This window comes from Grampus griseus (assembly GCF_964374135.1).
Source record: "Grampus griseus genome assembly, chromosome: 6".
Taxonomy (NCBI): Eukaryota; Metazoa; Chordata; class Mammalia; order Artiodactyla; family Delphinidae; genus Grampus; species Grampus griseus.
In genome coordinates, this window is record NC_139000.1 from 85,145,802 (window position 1) to 85,173,025 (window position 27,224).

At 45.8% G+C, this 27,224-nt stretch overlaps 1 protein-coding gene across 1 annotated transcript; it reads right to left on the reverse strand.

Annotated features, from left to right (window-relative positions):
• On the reverse strand, positions 1–27,224 carry FBP1 (fructose-bisphosphatase 1). The gene is made up of 7 exons (XM_082657160.1): positions 26,907–27,224; positions 16,173–16,335; positions 12,780–12,872; positions 6,867–7,007; positions 3,826–3,963; positions 1,987–2,106; positions 1–411 (listed from the first exon to the last, which is right to left on the reverse strand). Exons 1-7 carry the CDS (start codon positions 27,074–27,076, stop codon positions 220–222), a joined length of 1,017 nt encoding a protein of 338 aa, XP_082513286.1. The 5' UTR covers positions 27,077–27,224; the 3' UTR covers positions 1–219.

A 27,224-nucleotide genomic window follows, 5' to 3' on the forward strand; every position in this document is an offset into this window, starting at 1 on the left:
TATCCACTCAAAACATATCGTGACCATCTGTGGCATTACTGAGATAGCATTTTGGTTAGGCAGCATAAGGCATTACACAGCATTTGATGGTGAAAATATCCATACTTTTTATTTCTATGTCTAGGAATATCTGATGCACAGTCAGAATCGGGTAGCACCCTGTGAGATCAAAGGTCCAGATAAAAGGTAATTCTGTTTGGTGTGGGCAAGGCCAGCTCTTCATTTGGCAGCGTGCTTCTTATATAGCTCCAGGAACTCAGTCACGTCTTCAGGAGACCCCAAGATGATTGGCGCCCTCTGGTGGATGTCAGTGGGAACAATGTCCAATACAGCTTCCTTCCCAGTGGTAGCCAATCCTCCTGCCTTCTCCATGACATAGGCCATGGGGTTACATTCATACAATAGTCTCAACTGGAAAACAAGAGCAGCATTCTCAGAACAGAATAGATTACACAGAAAAGAGATCTGCTTCATAGCAAAATAGTGCAGAGCTGATCAAATGAACTGATACTTTCCCTTACTTTCCATCACAAGGTTGCATCTAAGACTGGATGGTTAATTTAACCATTTGGTTAAATTAAGCCATCCATCAAGAGCCAGCAATAGATTGCCTGATGCAGATGTGAGGCAGACCACCTGGGCTCAGGACCGAATGACATTTTGGCAGAACCGATGTTTCCCTTCTCTTTATAGCACGGAAACTGGACCTAATGAGTGATTCTGTGTGTGTTTTGGATGGACCTTTGCCTATTCTATAAGCATTTAAAAGTCCATGGTAGTGTCTGGCTGCAGACATCTGGAAAGCAGACTGGCTCCTCCAAACAGTATAATATTGTTTGCAACTCTGTACACATTCCTTTTACAATTCTCCTAAGGCTTGAGGGTTGGGATTTAGTATGTTATACATCTTGGAATTTACTTTTAAATATTCACTTTTTTATTGTATGCATTTTCATGCAGTCTGCCTACTGAGTAGACAGCTTTTTGCAGGTGTTTCCTGACTCTATTTCCATCCAGGTGTCAGGGTCAGATTTGCAAAACTGAAAAAAAAGGAAAAGGAGGAACCTCAATATTTGTGTTAAGGAACAATTTTTTGAGGCATTAGAGAAAAGTGCTATAGAGCAGGCTAATCACATAGGTTGGGATGCCCGAGGTAGGTGGCTATGGTAAGAGTGAATGTTTTAATGATTTCAGTGAACTGGACGCCACATGCCATAAACAGAGATCTGAGCACATCTGAAATACATCCATTTCTAACTATGGGGATTATTCCTATTCCTTCTCTCACATTAAAAATAAAATAAAATAAGAAAAACCTGTCTGTCCTTTGGGAAAAACAAAGGGACAATACTTGAGAAGGAAACACACTGTCCCTCTGTGTCGAAGAAAAGTGGGTGTCCCTTCTCCAGCATAAGCAAGCACAGCCCACCCCCTGGCTTGTAAGAAGGTTGTGGGCATGAGACCAATGCATCAGTTGCAGCTTACCTGAAAGCTCTAGGTGTCCCCAGAGATGCTTTCCTTCCCTAGAAAGGTAGCATTTTCTAAGCAGCAAATGTCAGCTCACTAGTCATTTCAATGTTATGCCTTTTGAAAACAATCAAAGAAGACCTCTGTTTGGGATGCATATGTGATTTGCTGCCTTGGTAATGAGGCTGGACTGTTTCATTTCATTTTATGAATGGCATTCATTTTGCCCAAGCCAAACCACGTGTATCCAGTAGAAGCAGAAAGCACTTTTAGTACCCTCTGACCATAGCATCATCACTTATCTTTAGCAATGAAAGGGCTCTCAAGAGATCATCTTTAGCTGATATCACCTGGCTTTAACCAGGACAGCCTTTAATCTAGAAAAGAATATGCCACAGACATCCTTGGCACCCTACTGCAGAGCATAACAGCTACCATGACCTTTCTTCCTCAGTCAAATCTCCCAGGCTGCAAAGGAAATCCTCTGCTTCTCAACCACTCTTCAGGGGACTTATTTACCTTTCCGTTGGGACTTTTCTTGTTAGCTGGGTACAAAAAGATCCCTCCGTAGACCAGGGTGCGGTGAACATCTGCCACCATGGAGCCCACGTACCTGGCACCGTAGGGGGCTGAGTTGTCCTACAAGGTTAAGACCAGCAATAGTTAGGGTTACAGAAGAGAGAGCTCTCTTCATGTCCTCTATGCTTATTTGATTCAACAGTCAAACAGAGCGCCATCAAGGTGTGCGTTTGGGGCTGTGCTAGGAAATGGGATGAAAATTCTGTCCCCAAGCAGCAGAAAATGGAATCATGGAGACAGCCTCTTACATCTTACAATAGCTCAAATTACCTGAGGAGGCCCTAAGGAGGGTGTGGTGGATTCAGGCTCGGGGTGGGGCAGGCATTTAGCAGGACCCTGAAGGAGAAAAAAGATTTTGCAGAGCTACGGAGAGGGGGCAAGGGTGGGGTTTTCATCTCTGCAGGAGCAGGAACTGCCCAGCCAAAGGTGGGGCAACTAGAGAAGCACCTGCAGTCTGCCTTGGGCCCTGGGAGGAGCCTGGTGCAGCTGGGGGCAGGAAGGGATCTCTAGGGAAAGGTGGAAGGAGAGATAATAAGGCTGGAGAGAGAGCCTGGGGCCAGCTTGGAGGGCCCTGAATGCCAAACCAACAACATCTGGGCTTCTTCCTCAGAACACAGCAGCCTTCCATGGCATTAAGCAAGAGGGAAAATGAGTGAGGCCCGGTGGGGCTCCCAGGCATGGAGGCCCTTTTGACCCCCGTTTCTTGTAGGCAAGACTCCAGCCTCCATGACCTTCCCTGAGTTCCAAAGGGCAGATTTAAACAGTTGCTAATCAAGGGAGAAACGGCTAAAAAACCACCTGAGGCAAGATTAAAGGGACCCGAGAAGCTGGTCAAGATTAGGAAACCACCTGAGACGAGATGAAGGTGGGCAGGCCCTGCTCACACCCTAATCTTGTCAGAGACCCCAGCCTCGAACCACTGTTATATAACCCTCATCAAATCCTCCCAGGGTGGGACATATAGTTTTCTTTCTTTCTTTTTCTTTCTTTTTTCTATAAAACTTTTTTAAAAATATTTATTTATGTATTTATTTATTCTAGCTGCGCCGGGTCTTAGTTGCAACATGCGGGATCTTCACTGTGGCATGCGGGATCTAGTTCCCTGACCAGGGATTGAACCCGGGCCCCCTGTATTGGAAGCGCAGAGTCTTACCCGCTGGACAACCAGGGAAGTCCCTGGGACACACAGTTTTCGAGGGCAGGAGCCCAGTGTGTCCCCCTTTGACTGGCAAAGCAATAAAGCTATCCTTTTCTACTTCACCCAAAACTCTGTCTCCGAGATTTGCTTGGGCACCGGTGTGTACAGAGAGGCCGAGCTTTCAGTAACAAGAGTAGGACAAGATTGGATATTCCTACATAGAACCGTCTCTACAAACAGCCATTTCTTCTCCTCGTGTTCAGTGATGTGTAACCTCTTTAGAGAGATGCCACGATGGCTGCTCTCAGTCTAGAGGTGACTGATAGAAATCCTTCAGGTGCCACAGGGCTGGGGCCTGGGCTGCAAGGACCACGTTTCGTACCAACTGGGATCAGGGACCCCAGCAGTGAAGCATGTTTTACTGCCATGACTTCGTTCATCTGACGGACTTTACAGTCCTGATTTTCCTCTGCCAAGAGAAAGTGGCAAAGGGGTTGCCGTCTCAGGGCAGAGGTTCCGGTCCCCAGCACAGTGGAATCCACCCGCTTCTGTCCCTGCCGCCTTTCTCTCCAGGGTAGATCATGAATCAACACATAACTCAGGGGCCCTCCCCCAACCCCGACCCCGCAGCCCTCACGTACTGGGGGGAACTTCTTCCTCTGGACATACTCCGCGACAGCAGGGTCGAAGTCCTTGGTGTAGCCCTCATTGAGGCTGTAGATGTTCCCTTTCTTTTTGATCTTCACATCCCTGTCCACCAAGATGAACTCTCCAATGGCCTGTGAAACAGGAAGGAAAGGTGGAGCCGTGACATCTCCTTCAGGCCTGTGGGAGGGGGTGGCGTGAGGCCTGAGGTCACGTGTGTCCTTCAGCACAAAGAGCTTGGTTTTTATCTTTTTGTTTTTTCAACTGACGTATAATTGACATAGCATTATGTTACTCTCAGGTGTACAACATAATGATTCAATATTTGTAACATTGTGAAATGATTTCATTGTGAAATGATTTCTCCTTGGCCTGGGACACCCATGCCTTTGGGAAAAAAAAAAAAATTGGTGCAGACAGGAGGTAGGATATCAGGAGAGATGGGCAGCTGAGTTACACCAAAGTGTTCATGGCTGCTCTTAGCTTTCCATTTGTTCGTTTCTATCTTGATGTCACTTTCCCCGAGCACCGTGAGTTTCGATTCACAGCATATATAGCTTCCGGTGCCTTTGCTCACTGATCTACAGAGTGCTTCTCAGAACTCAGCCTCCCACGAAGTCCCAGTGCTAAGCTGATGCCTTTAAGGCTTAGGTTCTTCAAAGGAGATTCGAGCTTTGGAGCAAAGTGTCACATAACTCCTATAGCTCTGGACTGAGGACTGTTTGGGGCTCCTACGCGTCCCTGATAAGAGAGTGATTGAGGCTCCGCCCATCTGGGGAGGAGACAGAAGGGAGGTCCCACCTTGGACACCTCTCTCCCCAGCCACTTATTCCCATAGCAAAGCTTGGTTTCTGTTGGAAGTAGAGAGGAAGTGGGGGAGGGAGAGAGGAGGGTAGGGGGAGAAAAGAGACTAGAATTAACAGTGGTCACTGAAAGGTGTCACTGTGAGTGATTCTTTTCTTTTTTTCTTTTATGTTTTTTTTGGTAAAAGTCTGGAAAATGAAGGCATCACACAACAGGTGCTCATGAAGCCATGCTTTGTGGGCACCCCGCCCTGGTACCTGGCCAGAACATCCTAGCTGTGAAGGAGGTTAGTCTCTTGTATGGGAGAAAGAGACTGAAAAGCTTTTCAAACCTTAAAGCCTGCTAGAAATGCAAATAAAGCTGCTGTGGTCTTCTTAGCGGAAGCTGTCAGCCAAAATGAAAAGAAAGCACTAGGTTGACCCCTACCCTGCAGGCATTCATCAGATCTGGGAGGTCAGCCAGCAGGGGGTAGCGCAGCCTCCAAACACTGAGTGGCCATTAAGTGTGAGGTGGACAAAAGACTATCAAACACACAGAGACTTACTCCCCGACACAAGGTCTGCAATCTGGAAATAAGAAGAGGTTTCATGTTTTCCACACATCCATAAACTGAAAGGTAACAGAGAAGTTACCAGAAGAATGTCTGGGGAAGCGGTAAACACCTGCTGAGAGGATAAACCCAAAACATCAGTGATTTCGGAAACTGTACCCTGGGCTCAGAGTGAACTTCGCTCGGGTTCTGCCACCACTTTACCCTGAAATCACCTCCTTTGGAGGCTTAAACTTGTGCTGTTTCCCTACCCTTGTTGATTTATTAAGCTCGGGTGCTTCCAAGGAGGCAAAGTCCAGTTGTGCAAGCGTGCGGGAGACAAAGGCAGCCTACGTTCCGATTTCTCCCACCCGCCACCCACAAACCTCGAGGCCCCACCACCAGCAACCGGCCCCTCCCAGGATTCTAGCAGCTGACCGTACCTGGGGTTCGGTTTGTCAGCAAAAAGCACCAAATAAATAGTTTCATTAATGTCATCTGAGGACATTTCTAAAACTGAAAGGTATCTATAACCTCAATTCTTTTTCCCTTGGGACACTGGACCCAATGCACAATGAATGTGCCGACCTACGGAAGATGATTCTGTGGAGTTCATTTCAATGGTGGGTTTAGTTATGCCAAATATGTAAAGAGATTTCTTTGCTCAATTCATCTGCTCTGTCGAAACTGTCATCTAAAGAAGTCCAATTAATACACATGTGGAAGAAATTATCCACAAATTAAAAATTGTTAATGAATATTTTTCATGGCACCTTGGGCTCCTCTCTGTGAGGAATTTGTTTCGTTTTTTGTTTTCTGGCCGAACCACGTGGCTTGTGGGATCTTAGTCTTGTCAGGGACTGAACCTGGGGCCCAGCAGTGAAAGCGCTGAGTCCTAACCACTGGACCACCAGGGAGCTCCCGAGGGTGTTTTTCTCTATAAGTTGGACAGACTAAGGAATTATCTTCATTTCCTTCTTTATTTTCACTTCCTTGAGTTCGTCAAAGCCTTTCAAAACCACAAGGGTTCACTGAAGGTTTGCGTGCTCGTGCACATCAAATGAATTTCGGAGCTAATTTTGAAGAAATGAGGTGGTCCACTGCTTCAGCCGGGACACCCATTCACCTCAGGAAAATAAGCTAGTAATGGATAGCGTGGGTGGCAAACAGACCATCTATGGGCTCCATCTGGTCCACAAACGTGTTTTAATTGGCTAGCACAGTGTTTTACACATCCAGAAACATTACATTTTCTAAAAATCTAGTGTTTCTTGAAACATTGGAAGCCTTGGCAAGACTGAGCCTCTATTCCCAAGGAGTAACAACTGACAGACCTCCCCAGTTCCCCAGTGCCCCGCCACTGCCCTGCCGCCACCCTGACCATCCTTTCCCAGCACACTCCACTCATCTGTGTGGCCTGCTCAGCCCAGTGGGCATCTGAGTCAGCTGAGTCACGTCCACTCTAAAGAATTCATCGTGGAAGAAAGACTCCTTATGCTCTGGACAGACACCATTTCTCACCTCGATAATCTTCTCATGGTGGTCCCTCCATCTCCCTTCCCCCCTTCCCCAACCCATCATCTCTGCCCCTTCACGGGCCTCATCTTCCACCTCTAGGTACTGCCTCTCCCCCAACACACACACACAATAAACACTCACTCACAGCCACCAGCGAAGCACCCAGCTTCCCCTGGGGTCTCTCACCGGGTCCAGCATGAAGCCGTTGACTCCATTCGCCGTGGCCAGGACCAACATGGTGGCACTGCCGTAGAGTGCATAGCCAGCAGCCACCAGGTTCCGGCCGGGCTGCAGTGCATCCTTCTCAGAAGGGTCATCAGTTGAAATCTAGGACGAGAAAGAAAACACAACACGTTTTTTGTTGTGTTCTGTTTTGTGGTTCTTTTTTGCAGTTCATCCATTAGCAAGATGCATTATCAAGGTGCTCTCGTAATGAAATAGGGCATCTTCCCAGAGAGACCTTCCTCCTCACATCAGTAATATCCTGATTATATTACCACAGCGGCCTTCCCACCAAACCCCAAATTTCGTGCATCTGGATCCTTCTTTCCCATCAGGGTCCTCCTCCAATTTTACTAATTTGATATTCCCTCATCTCTCCATTATCACTCTCAAAAAAAGAGCATGCCTCCTTGCCAGCTCCTACTAATTTAATCTTATTACAGTCATCAATGTCTTTCCCCTGCCTACTCTATCTTTATTTAAACAAATTAAAACTGGGCTGCAGGGCTTCAAGTCTGGTAAGGAAATCAATTTCATGAGCTCCTGCCAGTTGCAGCACATACTCCAGTGAGCAGTGTGGTCCATACTCACACAACAAAGAAAGTCTCAGAAATACGGCAACTGAGAATCTCTCTCCAGAGTTGTTACAGTGTAGGGCAAATGCTTTCCCTTTTTTTGACCATGACCCACAGTAAAAAAAAATACATTTTGCATCACAAACCAACAGTACCAACACACATGCACCTGCACACACAACTACAAAAATTTAATAAGACAATACTTACATTTAGAACATGACATGTACTCTAATCTTTTCTTTGTTTTTTATTAAAAACACAGCCCACTGGTCGTGTGACTGTTTGTTCCCTAATACTAAGGAAAGGAAAAACTTAAGGGCATGGCTCCTAATCAATGATTACTAACTGATAATTACCTTCTTAACACTTGACAATTGGCTTCTATGGTTCTCAAAACAGCCTCAAACAAATCTTTCAGCTTGAATATTCTCTACTTGAATTTAAACAGAAGTGAAAATGGGCAGTTTCTGCCAATTTCATTTATTCTCTCCCCAACCACAGATTCCAGGGGCTGAGAATAAGTAAGGGCATCTATCTATATCATGATACCAGAGATGGAGGTCATCTCAGCAAAAACATTCCTGGTATGGGACTTCCCTGGTGGTCCAGTGGGTAAGACTCCATGCTCCCAATGCAGGAGGTCTGGGTTAGACCCCTGGTCAGGGAACTAGATCCCTCATGCATGCTGCAACTAAGAGTTCGCATGCTGCAATTAATAGTCCGCATGCCGCAGCTAAAGATCTCATGTGTCACAACTAAGACCCAGTGCAGCCGAAATAAATAAATATTTTAAAAAAGAAATACATTCCTGGTAATTTCTTCCTATAACTTTTGAAAGTGTGGTCCAGAGACCATGTACATCAGAATCACTTGAGATGCTTATTTAAAGTGCAATTCTGGGGCTGCAGCCTTGACTTACTGAGTCAGACTTTCTAAGGTGGGCCCTGGGAGTCTGTATTTTGCCAAGCACCATAGCTGACTCTTGCACTGAAGCTTAAGAACTACTCATGTAAAAGGAAATGTCACAAAAGCCATTTCTCTCTTTTTTTCCTCTTGTCTCCAATCTTTGTGTTTAACAGTTTTCATCTAGCTGGTTGGTTGCTTGCTTGGCTGGTTGTGTTGGGTCAAATTATTTAATTTAGTTTGGTTTGTATTCACAGGGTAGTGCAGTGCAGTTAAACACAGACTAAACACAGTATCAGAAAATTGAGTTGTTTCTCAAACTCCAAATTTTGCCAGTGTACAACCTTGAAAAAGGAACCAGCTTCCTTCAAAGCCAGTGACATAGTGGGAGGAAAACAGTCAGGCTCTAACCGCTTCCTCTGTCATAACTACTTAACCCTGAAAGCTCAGCACAAAATAAGACAAAGACAACATGTAAATAAGTAAGTTGACTGGAAGCCCCTAGGCTTGGAGGAGTCAGTTCTCCACCAAGAAAAGTCCCCCAGAGATTCATCTCATCCAGAACCACCCATGTCTGTCTGTGGCACAAGGATGAACAGCCTTTCTCTGAAACACTGTCACCAAATAATCTCAGCCTTCAACTTCCTTGCATGGAATAAGAAATGGTAACATTATCTATGATCCATACACTCAAAAGGAAGACAAAATAATTCCATCTAGTCATTCATTTGGGGGAATACTTTTCTACCCCGTCCCCCTTTCTAATGCATGAATTCCCTCCTCCAAACCCTCAGCAATGAATGCCTTTGTTCCAAGGGAATCCATTACAGTCTCATGTGGATACTCATGGACCAATGTGCAGAAAGCACTTGACAAAATTAAAAAGCATCTGGACCCTACCTTTACTTAGCCCAGGCCACCACCTGCTGTAGGTGTTGCTCTGTTTTAATCCACGTCACTCCATATAGAGTACGAAAGACACCATGGATTCTGGAGACTTGAGGTGGTGGAGGAGAAAGTCAGGCAGAAGTGGGGTGGGGCTGTCCTATCATCAGATGGTCTTCCCTCAGAGCGGCAGCCAAACCCTCCCTAGAAGGTCTCATAGGGCATATGGCAGAGTGTCCAGTAACTCAGCCACTATTGTTCACCTACTATTGTACCAGGCTGCCTAGCAGACAAAAAAATATATAAGAGAAGGTCCCTGCTCTCAAGGCATTTATAATCTGCAGTGAACATCCATTGATTTTGCCTGGCCAGCACTCATCACCCTTCTGCTGATAAATGCACCTTAACCTTCCTCAAACTACTACCCCCCTGGCCCTCAGCTCCAGGAGTGAGCACATGACCCTGGTCTGGCCAATCAGATCACTGCATGCCTCAGGCCATAGTGATGGGTTGAGAGATGGACACATGACCTAAAGCCAAGACAATCAGGGCCAATGAGATGATATTCTTGTTGGAATTGTTGGAAAAGAGGTTTGCATCTTCTGTTTGAGTTGCTGAAAGGATTGGATGTGGGCCCAGACCTACTGGGAGCCATTTTGCCACCAGAGAGGAGGGAGCAATAGAGACGGAGAGGAAGTGTGTCCCGTTTATGTCATCTGAGTCCTTGAATACAGCTGTACTACCCACTGGACTCTCTAGTTAACATGAACCGATAATTTTCCTTTCCTTTCCTCCCTCCTTTCTTTCCTCCCTCCCTCCCTCCTTTCCTTCCTCAAGCTAGTTTGATTTGTGATACTCTCTGTTGAATCTTAATACAAAAAACAAGACAAGTAATATTAATAGCTACCATTTATAGAGCACTTTTTATGTGCCAGGCACTATTTTCATTGCCGTTATGCTTAATTTTCAGTATCTCCCCTTTATGGATATGGAAACAAGAGGTTACCTTGCCCAAGGTCCCACAGAGCTAGTAAGCATCAATGTCAGGAAACCACACTCCATATGGCTATTACATCTCCCTGTGCCCAGTTAAGGGAAGTGAATTGGATTCTGAAGCTTCTAAAGCACTTTTGAAACTCTGCTTTTAGTCGTGGGGACTGGATATTTTTAAAGGGTGTTGAAAATTAGAATGGTATCCAATAGAGGGTGACCACACTAGAGAGGTCGAGAAACCATCTCACATGAAAGATATTCAACTTAAAGAAGATTTAAAAGAAGGGGAGGGGAAGGCAGAAAAGCCATTTCCAAGCATGTAAAAGAGTCTTATTTTCTGATGCTCTAAAAGGCCATATGAGCAACAGGGAGACAGATTTTGACCCAATATTTGGACAAACACTCTAGAATTCTACCTTTTCTGCATGTCTCCAGCCAGAGGTGGGGTGACCCTTCCGAAGGTGCTGTGGCAGGAACTTCGTAGAAATACTGGACCACAGGCCCTAAGACATCCCTTTGGAGCCTATTTTCAGGCACCATGTGGGCAAGACCAGATCACTGTTTCTGAGTTCAAGTTACCAACTAATGTTATGCCACTGAGCGGCTGCACCAGGGAGCTGAACTCCAGCCCAGATCCAGCTCTACGGAAAGCAGGAAAGGTCTCCGTTAAAGCATCAGACGGTCAATATTTATGCCCCATAAATCCTCAAACAATCAATAAGGCTTTTGAAAACTGAAGTGACTTAAAGGGAATGGTGACACTCATCACCTCTTTCGGTCTTTTAAGAGAGTCACTTCAGGTCTATTGAGAAGAGCGTGGAGACTCATTGTTGAGTTGTTCTAGCATTTGTAATTCGAGGTGTTATTGCAGGCTGTTTTGATTTTTTTTTTAGTTGATAACCAGTGCCGGTTTTCTAGGGTTTTTTTTTCCCTTAAAAAGAGTCTTTATTTGGGGGGTTAAGGTAGAAACTGGGGCTGGCAAACATTAGTGTTGCTTTAGCTCTGGTTGTCTTCCTCTACATGAAGTCTTCCCCTACATGAAGAATTTTGCTGCAAAGTTCTCTTGCTATACTATATAGATCTGATAACTTGCAGGTAAAATTACATGCCTCCTCGTCTATAACAAGAATGGGATGTTTCATGGTATGACTTGGAAAACAGATTAATTACTTTGCCTTTGTCTTTCATTAGGACTTTCAGTTACTCAAATTGATCTGCCTCCCAGCCAAGACAAACACAAGATACATTTCAATGAGGAAAGAGAACTGTCCCATGGCGGTCCTACTTCCCATGTTTGAAAGGAGATTATGTGCAATAGTAGACAACAAGTCACTTTGAAAAACAAAGCACAAATTGCGGTCTCGCTTCTTAAGTTATGGCCTCTGTATCCCAGAATAGGAAAGTTGGAGGAACCTCAGAGGTTGGCTGAACTAGCCACCTCGTCCATTAAGATGAAGGAAAGGGCTCAGCCTCAAAGGCATCTGTGAGGTTTTATTTCTAAAATAAACAAGAAGGCTGAAGCCAAGATGACATATTTTAGATTTCATCATTTTTTATGATGGGCCCGTGGCTATTCATTCTATTTTCACTTGTATATATTTGAATGCACTTCCACCAAACCGCCCCCCTCCACCCCCAAACACACACACACACACTTAAAGTAAGAGAAGGGAAGAGAGACTTTTGAGGTAGAGTTACCTGCTCAGGTCACCCAAGTAGAAAAGACCCAGGGCAGGAGCCTGGATCCCCTCACTGTACCAGTGTGCTTTCTATAATTTATAGCAGAGTCAGCAAACTCTTTCCATAAACCAACAGATAGTAAATATTCTAGGCTCTACTGTCACACAGTCTTTATCAAAATCACTTAACCCTGCCTGTGCAGTGCAAAATCAGCCAGAGGCAACATAGTAAACAAGTGAGCTGACCATATGGCATTAAAACCTTATGGACAGTGAAAATTAAATTTCAAATAAATGTCACAGGTCATGAAATATTATTCTTTAGATTTTCTTTTTAGCCATTCAAAAGAGTTATTTTTTGCTCACAGGCCATAACAATCAGGCAATGAGCTGGATTTGGCCCAGGGACACCATAGTTTGCAGACCCCTGATTTAGAGGATTTAAAGGACAATTTTGATATAAGTACTCTCGATGGTTGTCACACTCTCACAGTTCTCAGTTCACATAGTTACATCATTGCAGCTACCCTACACTGTCTCTTTTGTTTTTAATTTTATTTTCTGTCACAAAAGGAAGCAAGGTACAGTTAAAAGAGTGAAATATCTTTCTCTTCCCACCCACCTTTAACTACATTTTCTTTTAACAACCTAATAGATTTTCACTATGCAGTTAAGGCAGAACTTGAAAGGTCAGAACTTGACATATAAACCTATTTCAAGCCTCACAAGGTTTCACGATGTACGTTCTGGCTGTGCCACCAATAGTGAAACAGGACTGGATGTTCAACCTTAACTCTCCTTTTGGTCCCAACCCAGGAGCTTGATCCATGACATTTTACCTTTCTGTAGATGCCAAAGATGGTTCCAATGGATACAAGGCAGTCGATGTTGGAAGATCCGTCAAGAGGATCAAAACAGACCACGTATTTACCCTGAGCAAAAAAAAAAAGAAGACACAACTTTACACTTAAAATGAACACATTGGGGCTTCCCTTGTGGCGCAGTGGTTAAGAATCCGCCTGCCAATGCAGGGGACATGGGTTTGATCCCCGGTCCGGGAAGATCCCACATGCCGCAGAGCAACTAAGCCTGTGCGCCACAACCACTGAGCCTGTGTGCTGCAACTACTGAAGTCCACGCACCTAGAGCCCATGCTCCGCAACAAGCAAAGCCACTGCAATGAGAAGCCTGTGCACTGCAACAAAGAGCAGCCACTGCTCGCTGCAACTAGAGAAAGCCTGCGCACAGCAACAGAGACCCAATGCAGCCGAAAAAGAAAAAAAAAAAGAACACATTGTAACGAAATAAAGAGTATACACTAAGGGGTTAAAAGAGGGAATCTAGGCGAAAATTCAAGAAATGTGTCTTATTTATACTCTGTCAGGGAAGGTATGAGGTGGCATACAGAGTGAAAATAACAACAAGAAATACATATCAAAAGATCATTAGGCAGAGGAAACACAACTTAGAATAGGAGGCATAGATATAGATGAAGGTGAGGAATACAGATAATTAAGTAATAATTTCCTATATCATTGATTTGAATGAATCATAATTTTGGTTGGAGTTTCCTGGCAGTCAAAGGAAGAAGAGAAACAAAACTTTATTCATAAGGGCAAAACACAATATCTCAGGTGAAGCAAAGACAACATTAAGATCTCTAAGAGGGCTTCCTTGGTGGCCTGGTGGTTGGGAGTCCGCCTGCCGATGCAGGGGACGCGGGTTCGTGCCCTGGTCCGGGAGGGTCCCACATGCCGCGGGGCGGCTGGGCCCGTGAGCCGTGGCCGCTGGGCCTGCGCGTCCGGAGCCTGTGCTCCGCAACGGGAGGGGCCGCAGCGGTGAGAGGCCCGCGTACCGCAAAAAAAAAAAAAAAGAAAAAAAGAAAAAGGAAAAGCTCTCTAAGAATATTTTCATGCAGTTCTTATAGATGATACTTGGGGTTACAGTGCACAAAGTTCTCAACCATATTTCTACTGTAATTCCCAAAGGAAATAACCCTCAGCTGTTGTAGGACTACTAAAGACTAATTCTTTGGATAGGATTTTCAGGGGTATGTGGGAGCTGGCTGGAGTCAGCTCTCAAGGGCCAATGGTGCACATCTCTTCCCAACTCTGTTTTCAGTGATGTCATGTTGGTAGCTCAAAATCAACTCTGGGGGACCATTTGCACAGTTGAAAGTGGCAAGTGCTACAAATCAGAGGGGTTTTTTTCTAATAGAGAGCCAGCTTACCAGCACACCACTGGAGATTTTCCACCTCCAAATTAGCCACTTTAAGAGGTGGTTGTTAAATTTCTGCATCAAATTAAGGCAATTCTTTGATTCCCTGACCGCTTGCTCTGAACAAATCACCTTGGTTGACGCAGGAGAAACTGTCATCAGGAAAACAGGAACACGCTTACCACGAAGGCACACTGTACTCAGAGAAGTTGGGCAGACCCACAGAGAATACTAAACAACAAATTCAATCCACGTGCCTAAAACTGCCAAGTACCTTCAGAAGCCCAGCAGAGAACAACATGAACTTTGAATCTGACACGTAGTGTATTTTAAGAATGATGTAGGGCTTCCCTGGTGGCGCTGTGGTTGAGAGTCCACCTGCCGATGCAGGGGACACAGGTTCGTGCCCCGGTCCGGGAAGATCCCACATGCCGTGGAGCGGCTGGGCCCGTGAACCATGGCCGCTGAGCCTGCGCGTCCAGAGCCTGTGCTCCGCAACGGGAGAGGCCACAACAGTGAGAGGCCCGCGTACCGCAAAAAAAAAAAAGAATGATGTAAAACAAGTTAATCAGATGTGGCTCCCCATCCCTCTTATAAAGGTCAGATTGGATATCAGGCAGTCTCTTTAAATTCATCTTCTGATTGATTTTCTTCTCATCCTACTCCTTCATGTCCCCAGTTCATCTCAAACAGGGAAAGATAGTAACTCATCTCAAATGGGTTTTTTTTTGTTATTATTATTACATGATTTTTGCTGTGCAGTGAAAGCTGGATATACTCTTTCATTCACTTTTTCAACAGTAATTTTTTGTTGATCCCCTACAATGTTGTGCTAGAGGCTGGGGTACAGAGAAGAATATAATTCATTCTCTACCCTCAAGAAGCAATCAGACCGTAACTGAGCAGGACCCTACAGGGCTTTCTTAAGACAGATTCCCCCCACACCAATGTCCTCTGCCTGCCTCCTGTCTGTAGAAAAACACTAGCCAAAGAATAAGTTTAACCAGAGAAGTGAGAAAATGAAAAAACAAAGGAAAACAATCAAATAAGACAAAATAATAATAGTTTAGTCATTAAACAAACTCAGGAAGCTTTAGTTCCTCCTCATGGGGTATAGATAATATTCTGAGCCATATCCTTTAAGCTGTTTTGCAGATACTGAATTACCCACAGGTGGAAGAAGTTAACTACATGATGACCAGACTAGAAATGACAAAAGCTCCTCCATCTTACACAGTTCTTTTTAAGAACTGGCCTCAAGGAGATGGGAACAAACCGACCCTGGAGTTGAAGATTAGCTGTACTTAAAAACAATCAAGATGACACTGATCAGACCACCACATGGCCAATTTCAAGATGATTATCAGAGCTAACTGTGCTGTTCTGCATGTAGCCCCCTCCCTCTGCTTATACACCCCTGAAACTGCCCTTTAAAAACTCTTGTCCCCAGATCGGCAACAGGGAGTTGGTTCTTTGGGACATGAGTCTACCTTCTCCCCAGGATTGCTGGCTGCCTCAATAAGGCTATCTTTCCTTTTACCCAACACTTGTCTCTCAGTATTGGATTCTTGAGCATCCTGAGTTCGGTAACAAGATTAATAGGATTCCAATGCATGAATCACTGATACGAACAGCTTAGATTGGCAGGAAGGTTGGTTATGAAGGTTGGGAATTGGGTGGATGGAAGGACGTAGTTAACAGAGCCAGACTTTGAAGAGCCTTGAACATGACAATAAAAAGTTAGAAGTGGAGATGAGTATGAGTATATTTGAGTCTCTCCCATGTATGAGCATGCGGGAGAGATGATAACGGCACGGACTGTGGTGGAAGTGTGGATAGGAGAGGACAGTTTGAGATATGGCAGTGAAGTGGAAACTGTGAAATGATGACTGATGGTTCAGGAGGGATCTAGGCTGTGTCCTAGGAATCCAGCTTGGCTGAACAAGTGGAGTCCTTTATGAAGCCAGAAAGAAAAATGATTACATTAAAATCCTCGATAGTGTAGCAGACCCACCCTTTTCTCAGGTTCTACTATTATGGCGTGTTTATCTTCTTCCGACACAAGAACACAGGTAGCAAAAGATGACTTTAACACATTAATAACCAGGTCATTGGCGAGGACATCCAGCTTCTTCACCTGATCACCCGTCACGTTGGTAGAGCCAGCAATTCCATAGCTACAGGGAAGAAAAGATACAAAAGTATAAGCCATGACCACCAGACTATGTCAATGCATCTATAAACTCACTCAAAGAGGGCATTTGGTAAGATTTAGAAGAAAGGAAAGGAGACACATGGTTTGGGAGAAATAGAACGAGAAAGGTGGTCATCCATCTGGATTGGCTCCTGGAGAGAAGGAGATATTGTCATTCACCTGTCCAGTGCCTATCATGGTACCCAGCACACCTTTGTGGTTAAATCGATGTTTCTCAAGCTTTTTTTTCATTATGGCCCCTAAAGAGGTTTTTTTTTCCCTAACACACTCCCCCATGAAATTTTAATATTGCAGATAAAGTGTGTATCTGTTTATGCACCATATGTACATATATTTCACACCCAAAAAGATTGATTTTTTTTCACCTGCCCCAAGAACCAATTTTCACTCCCAAATACATGAGCTAATGCATAATGAATCAGTTGACAGACACAGCAAGCAAAGAAACCTTCTGGGTGGGAAGGAGCCTGAGAGGGAAACTAAGCCACGGGATCTATGGTTTTATAGCTGATGAGACCCTAAAAGAAAAGAAATTTGACAGATCCCACTACCGCATTTTATGGAGGAGGATGCTCACTCCAAGACACCAATGGGCTCCTCTAAACTGGAGCAGCAGAGCGGAGGCGAGAAGCTCACTTTGACTTTCAAGCCAGGCCTCTCCTAAGGGCACCTCACTGCCTCTGGCAGGAGTCCTAGGGGCTGAAGGGATTGGGAAGTCTGGAGTCCTTACTTTATTTTCAAGGTATCTGCAAGTCAGTTATTGTGGAGCTTCCAGAATCCAAGTGGCTGGTCCAAAATGGAGCCTAGTTTGTTAGAATGAAGGAAGAGGAGGGTTGTCATAGCCTGGGGTTGAGGAAGAACACTGAAAGGAGGGGAAATGTTTTAGAAGGAGGATGCACTGAACCAGATAAGAGACTGGATGTGGGAAGGGAAAGAGTAGGAGCATTGAAGATCCCACCAGACAGCTGAGAATGGGAGAGCAGGGGTACCATGCCGCCCTTCGCTGAGATTGCTGGGAGCACTTGCCTGGGGACTGATTGTCATGGCATTCACTGCTCAACTCCTGAAAATGCATTTTCCCTAAACATAACTTGCATGTCTCTTGCTGGACAAAACTGAGCCAACACCAGAAATGGTCTGAACCCAAACGGTTCGCCTGGCCTGACTCTCCAGGAGGTAACTCCAGTTAGCATCAAGCCCATTCTCCAGTGTTGCCTCTTTCAGCATCGTTCCCTCGCCCACCTGGAAAACAGCGTCTTGTCCCTCCAGCCCTCCTCCCACTTCTTTTCATCATGTCACTCCTGTTTCATGAGTAGAAGACCAAGGGATCTATCAGACTTGCAGCTGGGTTTTCCCTTCTCTTTCCACATAGTCTCTTTCTCATTTCAATTGTGAGGCCGACACTGATGAAGAAAGAAGGCAGCCGAATTCCGGATGGAACTAGGGCTTGGCAGGGGCCAACATCTCAATGGCCTGCATCTTCCTCAGTGGCCCTGCTGGCACCCACTGGCTCTCCTTCCTAGCCCGACACTTCCACCATTAAAGTCACTACTGACTTCAGGAGGGTGAATAACGCTGATGGAAAAGAACATGGGCTTCGCGGCAGAGACCTGGCTCAGCCCTCAGCTCTGCAAGTCCCCTGCTCTCTCCGAGTCCTCCTTCTCAATCATGACCATGGAGGGTAATGATGCTTCATGGGGCTGTTGGAGGATTATACACTTATCACACATACACAAAGGGTTTAGCACAGCCCTTCACGCCTCATGTTAAGTCCCTTGTTTGGTCGCTAAAGGAAGCACTCATTAGGGATCTGCAATACTGTGGGAGGGTCAAGATCCCCCAGGCTTCATCATCTTCGTGTTGGCATGGCTGTTTAATCTGTACTTCCATGAGGATGAGGACAGAGGGTGTGTTTTCCCCCACTGTGTCCCAACTTCCAGCACACAGTAGGCCCTCTAGCAATACTTGCTGAAAAGCATCCGCTGAAGAGAAGGGAAACCCAAGCCTGAAGGAATAAGTATAGGAGCGGCACCTTGGCGTTTGGAGGAAGCCACTGGCACAGTCCCCAGAGGGACCGGCCTATGGGGACAGTTCCAGGGAGGCCTGGGAGGCTGGGACAGCTGGACAAGGCACTGAGGCAGGCATGGGAAAAGCCTACTTTACACTTTGTTCTGGGTATCTGGCTCAGCGAGAGAGGTGAAGAACAGTCAGGCCTCAGTTCCTCTTACTCAAAAGCTTCCTAGAGGCCTGTGTGAGTGATCATTTATTCCACAAATATCTATTGTCCCCACTGTGCTGAGTGCTGGGGTTACAGTGCTGAGCAAGATGGATGAGATCCCTGCCCTCATGGAGCTTATATTCTAGTGAGTGAGGCAAACAAGAAACAAGCAAGTGCTTTTGAATGAATAAGATCATGTTGGATAGTGACCGGTGCGCTAATAAAATGAAACAGGATGCTGGGGGATGGCAGGGCAAGGGGTTTAGATGGTCAAGGAAGTTCTCACTGCAAAGGAGCAGTTCCAGCTGAAGGATACTTTGAATGTTTTTCAAACGAAAATGAAGCTATAACAAAGCCTTAAAAGAGCCCAAATAAGCCAGCTAGTAATGATTCCAAAGAACAGCTCTGGGTCAGTAATTTATCCAAAGGAACAGGGAATTTGTTTTTCACATATTTCCAAACGGGAGGAGTTACTCTGTGCACATTTATACAAGTAACTTTTTATTTATTTATTTATTTTTGCTGTACGCGGGCCTCTCACCGCTGCAGCCCCTCCCGTTGCAGAGCACAGGCTCCAGACGCACAGGTTCAGCGGCCATGGCTCACGGGCCCAGCTGCTCCGCGACATGTGGGATCTTCCCGGACCTGGGCACGAACCCGTGTCCCCTGCATCGGCAGGCGGACTCTCAACCACTGCGCCACCAGGGAAGCCCTATGTAAGTAACTTTTTAAACCTCAAAGTCTTTTTCCCATGCGGTGGGCTACAAGAGGTTACAGTCAGCGTCAGGGCAGCTGGATTGTCCAGCCAAGACCACCAGCCAGGTTCCTCACTGCCGTTCCAGGGTTCTGAGGTGGATCCTGCCCTTGGGTCACAGAGAGTGGCATCACCTGTCCACGGGGAGTCGGGAGGGGCCATATAACAGCTGCAGGATGAACACTGTAGGGGACACTCACCACACCAGAACTGAAATGGCCATCTTCATGGCCAAACCATGCAGACCACTGGATGGTTCCGCCTCCCTGCCTGGTTGGGTGGTCACCCCTCCTTCCTCCTCTTTACTCCCATGGAGTGTCCCTCCTCTGTTCTAACCGGAAGGACCTTTCCCCATCTATCCTCCAGTTGCTTGTGAAGCATAAAAAACATGGGGATAGATGATTCTGGGACCCTCAAACTCAAAATTCAGGCACTTTATAACTCTTCTAGGTCATCTTCTGGGAGGGTTTCCCTTGGTGAGACCTTGTGTTGGGAAAGTCTTCGAGAAGGCCCAGGAAAGTGATTCTAAGGTAGAAGCAGGATTCAGGAGAATGAATTCCCAGCTTGCCATGTCAATAGTGACAATATCTGAGTCTATACCCAATCATCTCAGATTCTGTACGTTGCACCTTAGCGCAGTAAGTTAGCCATGACACGAGGAGTTTCTCACACAGCCCTGTGTCATCCCGCCCAGGGATGATGAGGCAGGACTAGGCAAATGCTCAGTCAGGCTTCTCCCAAGATGCCTCCAGAAGGGAAGCAAGACCCCCAAGGGAACACATTCCATGGATCAATGAAAAGCCGGAAGCAGGAAAGGCTTCTACAACTTTGACAGAAGAAAAAAGCCCTAAGAAAATCCTCAAGGAACTAATTAGCCGAAGAGCACATAGTTTATTTTCTTCCTAAGTTTTCAGAAAATCCCTTAGAAACAATACTCTTCTGCATTCTGATCAGTCATCATTCCATCAAAGGCCCCAAAGGATAGAAGAAGAGCCTTTACTGTATAACCCGATGGGCACGTGCAGGAGCAGTGGGGAAAAGGCAGCATCATCAGGCACTTTCCTCCATGGGCTGGGACTCTAGACCCTGGGGTTCAAATCCCAGCTCTGTCACATGTTAACCAACCCTGTGCAAATCTCTTAGCTTCTCTGATCTTTGGTAAAATGGGAATTTAGTGTATCTATGTCATAGTATGTAGAGAGGGGGAGTAAATGAGTTGACATAGGTAAAGGGCTTAGAACAGAGACTGGCACCAAGGTAGTGAACAAGAAATGGTATCATTCTCTTCCATCCCTAACTCCCCGCAGCAGTAATACAACCATGCTGAGAAGCAAGGTGGGTCCTGACAAGAACACAGCACCAGGGACCTGGGTTCAAATTCTGCCTTTCCTCTTACTGATTATATGACTTCCATCAAGTTGTCTCAGCTCCCTGATTGTTTCCAGGCTTTGTAAGGGTGAGGGCTACCCAACGTGATGCACCTGATTCATAGCAGACAATGGCAGCCATCATTGTTCTTAACGGAGCCCACAGATTGGTTGTACAGGTTGGTTGATGAAGGGGAGGGGAAATGACTTCTAAACCAGTTTTTCAGGCAGCTTCTGGGAAGACAGGCAATGCGGAACAGTGTCACAGGTAACTAAGTGACAAGAAAAGAAAGTGCTCAAAGTTCACGTTTGACTGAAGTCTCCCTGGGAATATTATTTCATTTGAGATGCTTATGATATGTCACTTCAATTTTATTCATATTAGTTGGCCCTGCAGCCCAAGTTGTTCAGGGCAGCACAGCATCCTGTAGTTTATGCTGTCAGGGTTTACGCCCCTGTGACTGTTTGTTTTTCAACCCCCAGAGACATAAAATTTCTCTTTCTGGAGTTTGGGGAGAAAAATCAATTTGAGAAGCTGCTGTCTGTAATATCTCTTCTTTTTGTTTTGTTTTGTTTTTTTGGCCACAACACAGGGCGAGTATTGTAATATCTCCTCTTATGCTTACTGTAAAAACCTCACTGAAAATTTGAAACAACTGTTAAGTCATTTTCATTCATATGATGGGAAACTCTTTAGAAGGATAGGTTAATTTGGCCAGTATTTTTAAATCCTTAGATACTTGGACTAAACATTAACATGGTTTTTCAAATTTGCATACGGTTTCTACAGCCATTTCACAGCCATAAAGTCTGTAATTAATGATGGTCAGGGGAAAGGCTCCTTTCACATTTCTGAAGCACATCCCTAGACACAAGGACCGGAGCCAGGGCCACACTTAGGGAAGAACTTTCGATGACTTCCTTGATTTGCTAACTAACTAGACCTTTTCCTTCTGATGTCAGCATGGCAGTGTAAAGCAGGCCACCCTTTAGATAGCATGCACGAGAGCCAAGTGGAAAAGCTCATTTTTAGAAGAAAAAGGGACGCAGATTACTATTTAATCCTTATCACTGAAGTTGAAGGTAACATGACTTGTTACTGATTGATTCTGAAGTAAATGACCAACCATTCACCCACCCCAGAACATCCAAAGGTCGGATGAGAAACACAGGCCACCCTCGGTATCCTGGGTTCTGCATCTGCGAATCTCCCCCCGTAGTTAGTTGATCCGAGATCACGCAGGGCGGACGGTACGCAGCCATTTTACCTAAAGGACTTAAGCATTCGCGATTTTGGTATCTGTTGGGTGTTCTGGAACCAGTCCCTGGTGGATTCCTAGGGACGACTAAACATTGAAGAAGAGGTGTCAACCAGAGCAGCTTCAAAGTCCCCAAGGTTCGCTTGAGTTCATGCCAGCCCCAAGTGAGCAAATAGGATGGTATGTGGCTGGCTCTGCTTTTGGTGTGGAAAGGAAGTTACAATTCCTTTTTGGTAACATGGAGATGATAATTCAAGAATATAAGATACCTATGATAAAATTTCCAGAAGTTTAAGATTGTAAACTCTGCAAACTTGAAGATAAGCTCAAGTATGTGTTAACTGACCTGTAATTCCAAAATTAAAACTGAAGTTATTTATTATTTTCTTCCACCAAACAACAGAAGTGACCTCATATTTATAAGAAAGTTTTCCCGATGTCACGTGAGCATGATGGGAAGTTTCCGGTAACCAATCTGAGGGAGCAAAGTCATCTTAATATATAATATTCTAGCCTGGAATATATCCCTGTTGAAATGCACGTGGGCAACTACTAAGGAATGAAAAGCAGGATATAGGCTATCTGTTTTCCAGAAACAAAAAGCTTCAACCTAGGAAAACAATGATGACAGTATCAATTGAATGAACTCAGTTCCTCCGCATACAACTCTTTGAGGATTAAAAAAAAAGTTGTCTCCATCTTACAGGTGGGGAAGCTGAGGCTCAGAGATGTTACGCCAATTGCCTAAATCCTCACAGAAGTTAAATAGCAGAGGCAGGAATTTGAGCCCAGCTCCACCTCTCTCCAAAATGTGCTCTTAGGGCTTCCCTGGTGGCGCAGTGGTTGAGAGTCCACCTGCCGATGCAGGGGACACGGGTTCGTGCCCCGGTCCGGGAAGATCCCACATGCCGCGGAGCGGCTGGGCCCGTGAGCCATGGCCACTGAGCCTGCGCGTCCGGAGCCTGTGCTCCGCAACGGGACAGGCCACAACAGTGAGAGGCCCGCGTACCGCAAAAAAAAAAAATGTGCTCTTAAAGCCTTGCATGTTCCCGTTCTGCTAAACCGGATCCTAATTTTCTTCTCCTCTTCCTCTTGCCTGAGGGTGAATGTGCCAAAGTCCAGTGGCCTAATCTTCAGTCAGCTCTTCACACCCAAATTCCAGACTGTCGCAACTAACTGCAGCCTGGGCAACATCCCCAGCTGTATGGCCCTCTAACACCTCAAGTTCCGCATCACCAAAATGTCAGCATCATCTTCTTACCCTTCTCCAGCCTCTAAAACTCAGCTCCTCCTTTGGAATTCTGGGTTTTGGGGGGCTTCTTTGTTTTTTCGTTTTTGTTTGTTTTTAATGGCACAGCCCTGCTCTCGGGGTTCTTTGAGAACCTCCCTTGCTGTCCTTCTCCTCCATCCCCACCCAGACTTCTCCCAGGTCCTCCCCCTCTTTCCCTCTAATCCCCCAGTTCTGAATGCTGCTTTCCTCAGCTCTCCGGAGCCTCTTCAGCTGGTGTTCCACATGTCCTAGCTTTCTCTCTTTTAACTCTATACTTCCAGCCATAACTGCCCCAGATGAATCTCCATTCATTCCACCACCCCATTCAAAAACCTGTACCGGGCTTCCCTGGTGGCACAGTGGTTGAGAGTCCGCCTGCCGATGCAGGGGACATGGGTTCGTGCCCTGGTCCGGGAAGATCCCACATGCCGCAGAGCGGCTGGGCCCGTGAGCCATGGCCGCTGAGCCTGCGCGTCCGGAGCCTGTGCTCTGCAACGGGAGAGGCCACAACAGTGAGAGGCCCGCGTACAGCAAAAAAAAGAAAAAAAAGAAAAAAAAAAAAACCTGTACCTCTCCCCTTTGCTTATCCCCCCAAATATAAAGTATTCACCCTTGCCATTTGATGTTCCCCCAATGCACCCACAATTTAACACCTGCAAATGCCCCACCACTACATTACTTGAAGTAGTCCAGGCTTCAGTCAAACTGAATGAGCAACTTTTCCAGCAACATCTTCCTACTTTGTACATTTCCTCACACGATGGCCCAGCCTAAAATGCTCTCCAGCCATCAAGCCTATGACCATCTTTTCCTGACCATTGCAAATGCCTATCTTGATACTCCACAGTCCTCTGCATCCACGTCATATTTTTGGTACCTCTAGGAAAGTATCTTTCAGATCTCTATTGGTTTATAATTCTATACTTGTACTATTTTTCCTACAGCATAAGCTCTGTATCATTCTCATCTCTCAGTCTCTTCTAGAACTAAAGAGACAGAGAGAGAGAGAGAGAGAGAGAGAGAGAGAGCTCTCCAGGCTCTATGTTTAAACTCCTGATCTGTCCCTAATGAGGAGTCAGGGCTGAGCTCCATAAACTGGTTCCGCAAGGCTCCCGCAACCTGCAATCATCTTGTCGCTCTGGCTAGACGCCCTTCTAGGGCAAGTCACCAGCACTAACAAGTTATTTGCAGGCATGCTGGCCTCTTCATCCAGGATATCGAAGTCATGAGTGTACTCTGGAGGCCTAGGTTAAGATCTTGTCTTATTGCCCCCTGCTCAACTACATGTGATACTGAGACAGTCAAACTTACTTTCCCACAAGAGTACTTAATGTCCTCCTCTGTCAGCCACCCACATGGCCATGCATCAACACCCATTTCACAGGTACAATGCTGTTTGAAATAGTCAAAGACCAGTGGCATGCCCAAACATATGGGAGATGTCAAATAGCTCATGACATGTCCGTGCAGTGGAACACAATGCAGCAATTAAAAAGGAGGAGGCGGATTTACATGTCCTAACATTGAAGGATGTGGAATATATATATTGTTGAATAATGAAGGCAAACTGCAGAAGAATACATTAAGTGTGATTCCATTCTGTTTGCTATTTACAAAGAGTCATATGGAAATATGTACCCATGTATAAATTTATATTAATATAAAGAAGTATCTAGTATAACTGACTCACTTTGCTGTGTACCCAAAAACTAACACAACACTGTAAATCAACTATACTCCAATTTTAAAAAAAGACATAAAAAAAGAAGTATCTAGTAAAATAACCAGTAAATTATGAATAGTGGATACCCCAGGGAATGGGTAGAGGTGGGTTTCACTTTTCCCGTTGTGTTCTTCTGAGTGGTTTGAATGTTTGTTGAGTGCAACTTATTAAGGAATTTATAATTATAGCAATAACAATATTTTTTTAACCTGGTATTTACAGGTACCTAGTGTAAAAATATACATAATTTATATAGCCAACATTAGCACCCTTTGTCCAGGTCCCACTATCAAAATCCCACTACCTAAGGTCCCACTATCGGACATTACTTAAAAGGTGGGAAAGATGCACCTCAAAGCAGATCTTGTGTTTCTGAGTCTCTTTGGGGTTGTGAAAGGTGCTGACACAGTTTAAAATAATACAAGAAATGACAAGCACTCTTTTTGAAGAAGCTCCCTGGTTTTCAAAGGCAGATAAAGCTGTTAGGACACTTTTACTTATTGTAAATTAAATTTGAAGTAAGATTTTAATTGAGTGTGTTTCCTAACGCACAGCCTCCTTAGAAATGTATTAAGAGGGACCATAGGTGAAATAGTAATGGAATCACCACCTTCCTAACGTACTGTCCCATCCCTGCTTGACATCTGAAAATAAATGTGATGTTATACTCCTTCCTTAACAGTTAGCTCGGATAGGTTGGGAGTTTGGGATTGACATGTACACACTGCTATATTTAAAATAGATAGCCAACAAGGACTTACTGTATAGCACAGAGAACTCTGCTCAATACTCTGTAATAACCTAAATGGGAAAAAAATTTGAAAAAGAATAGATACATGTATATGTATGACTGACTCACTTTGCTGTACGCCTGAAACTATTACAACATTGTTAATCAATTATACTCCAATATAAAATAAAAATTTAAAAAAAAAGAGTTAGCTCTACCAAGCCATACTGTGGGACCAAAGGCAAAAAGCTGACCAGAAAAGGAAACTAGGTTACAGGGGTTATACTTTTTCAGATCAGCTAAGAGCACTGTGCACAATGTTTAAGGTGTTCCTAAGTGTGGGAAATATTAGGAAGGAGTGTGGGCAATCTGAAAACCCAGGCACCCTTCAGCTATACTGAGGACCAGTCTAAACATAAAATGCTCGTGCACACCAGAATAAACCAAAGGGCACTTGTGTTACTTACAACAAGCCACACAAGAAGGTACTCTTTGAATCCCCATGTCCTGTGATTGCTCTGCTAAACACAATGTGATCTGCGGACCAGCGGTCTCAGCACCACCTACCACAGAAGAACGTCTTAGAAATACAGCATCTCAAGCCCCACTCCAGACCTCCTGCAGCCCTGTGCACACCAGCACTGCCGCCCCTGAAAGCTCTGGACGGAGGGCCTCCTCGCAGTGGGGGTTCCACTCACTGCTCCTAACAGGACTTGTCTAGGGTCAAGGAGATACTGAATTAGAAACCTGACTTGGGACCCCAATTCCAAAGGGAGTGAAGGAGGTCGAAGAAAAGAAAGGGAAAGGAAGGCACCTGGGCCAGCACTTTCCTGTTTGAGGCTAGGATGGGTATGGCAGTCAGGCCAGGTGCCCACCTGGCCAGCCAATTTCATGAGGAGGAAGCCAGAGGGGTGCTAAGGCAGGCTGCTCAGCCCAGGGGAGCAGGCGGCAGGGTGGATGCAGCTGTGGACTGTGAGACAGGCCCCCAGGTGGGAAGCTTAATGGAAGGCGGAACTAGGCTTGAGTGCCGCTTGAGCTTCTGCAGAGGGGCAGAGAGGGAGGGAGGGAGAGAGAGGGAGAGAGAGTCCCAGATGTCAGACAGAGAGACTGACAGCAGGGGCAGAGGATCAGACATCGGACTGCTCGGCAGATCCCCTGCCAGAGAGAGAGAGGCCAAGGTGAGGGGTCCGGGGGTACAGAGGCCTGACTCACAGGTGCGCGATGCCCGCCTTGCGCACAGCGGTGGAGATGGCTTTGACCGCGGTGCAGAGCGAGTTGAGCAGTTGGGTCATCTCGCCCGTGCCGCGGGCCTTCCTGCCCTCCTCCATGACGAAGCGGGTCAGGGTGATGATATTGGTGTCGAAGGCCGCCTGGTCCGTCATGCTGTGGCCGGGCTGCTGAGCGCTGGGCGGCAGGTGCAGGCGGCGGGACGCGGTGGGACGCGGCTGGAGCGCAGACAGACGGAGGGTCAGCACCGCTCGGAGTGGGCCCGGTCCCAGCGGGGTGTCCCGCGGAGCCTATAGGCGCGGG

Excerpts from the sequence above, each read along its gene's own strand:
- FBP1 (XM_082657160.1), bottom strand. The coding sequence starts at position 27,076 with ATGACGGACCAGGCGGCCTTCGACACCAATATCATCACCCTGACCCGC. Across the intron at positions 3,964-6,866 it reads ACGGCTTCATGCTGGACCCG|GCCATTGGAGAGTTCATCTT; the intron begins GTGAGAGACCCC and ends CCTGTTTCACAG. Across the intron at positions 2,107-3,825 it reads AGAGGAAGAAGTTCCCCCCA|GACAACTCAGCCCCCTACGG; the intron begins GTACGTGAGGGC and ends TTAACCTTGTAG.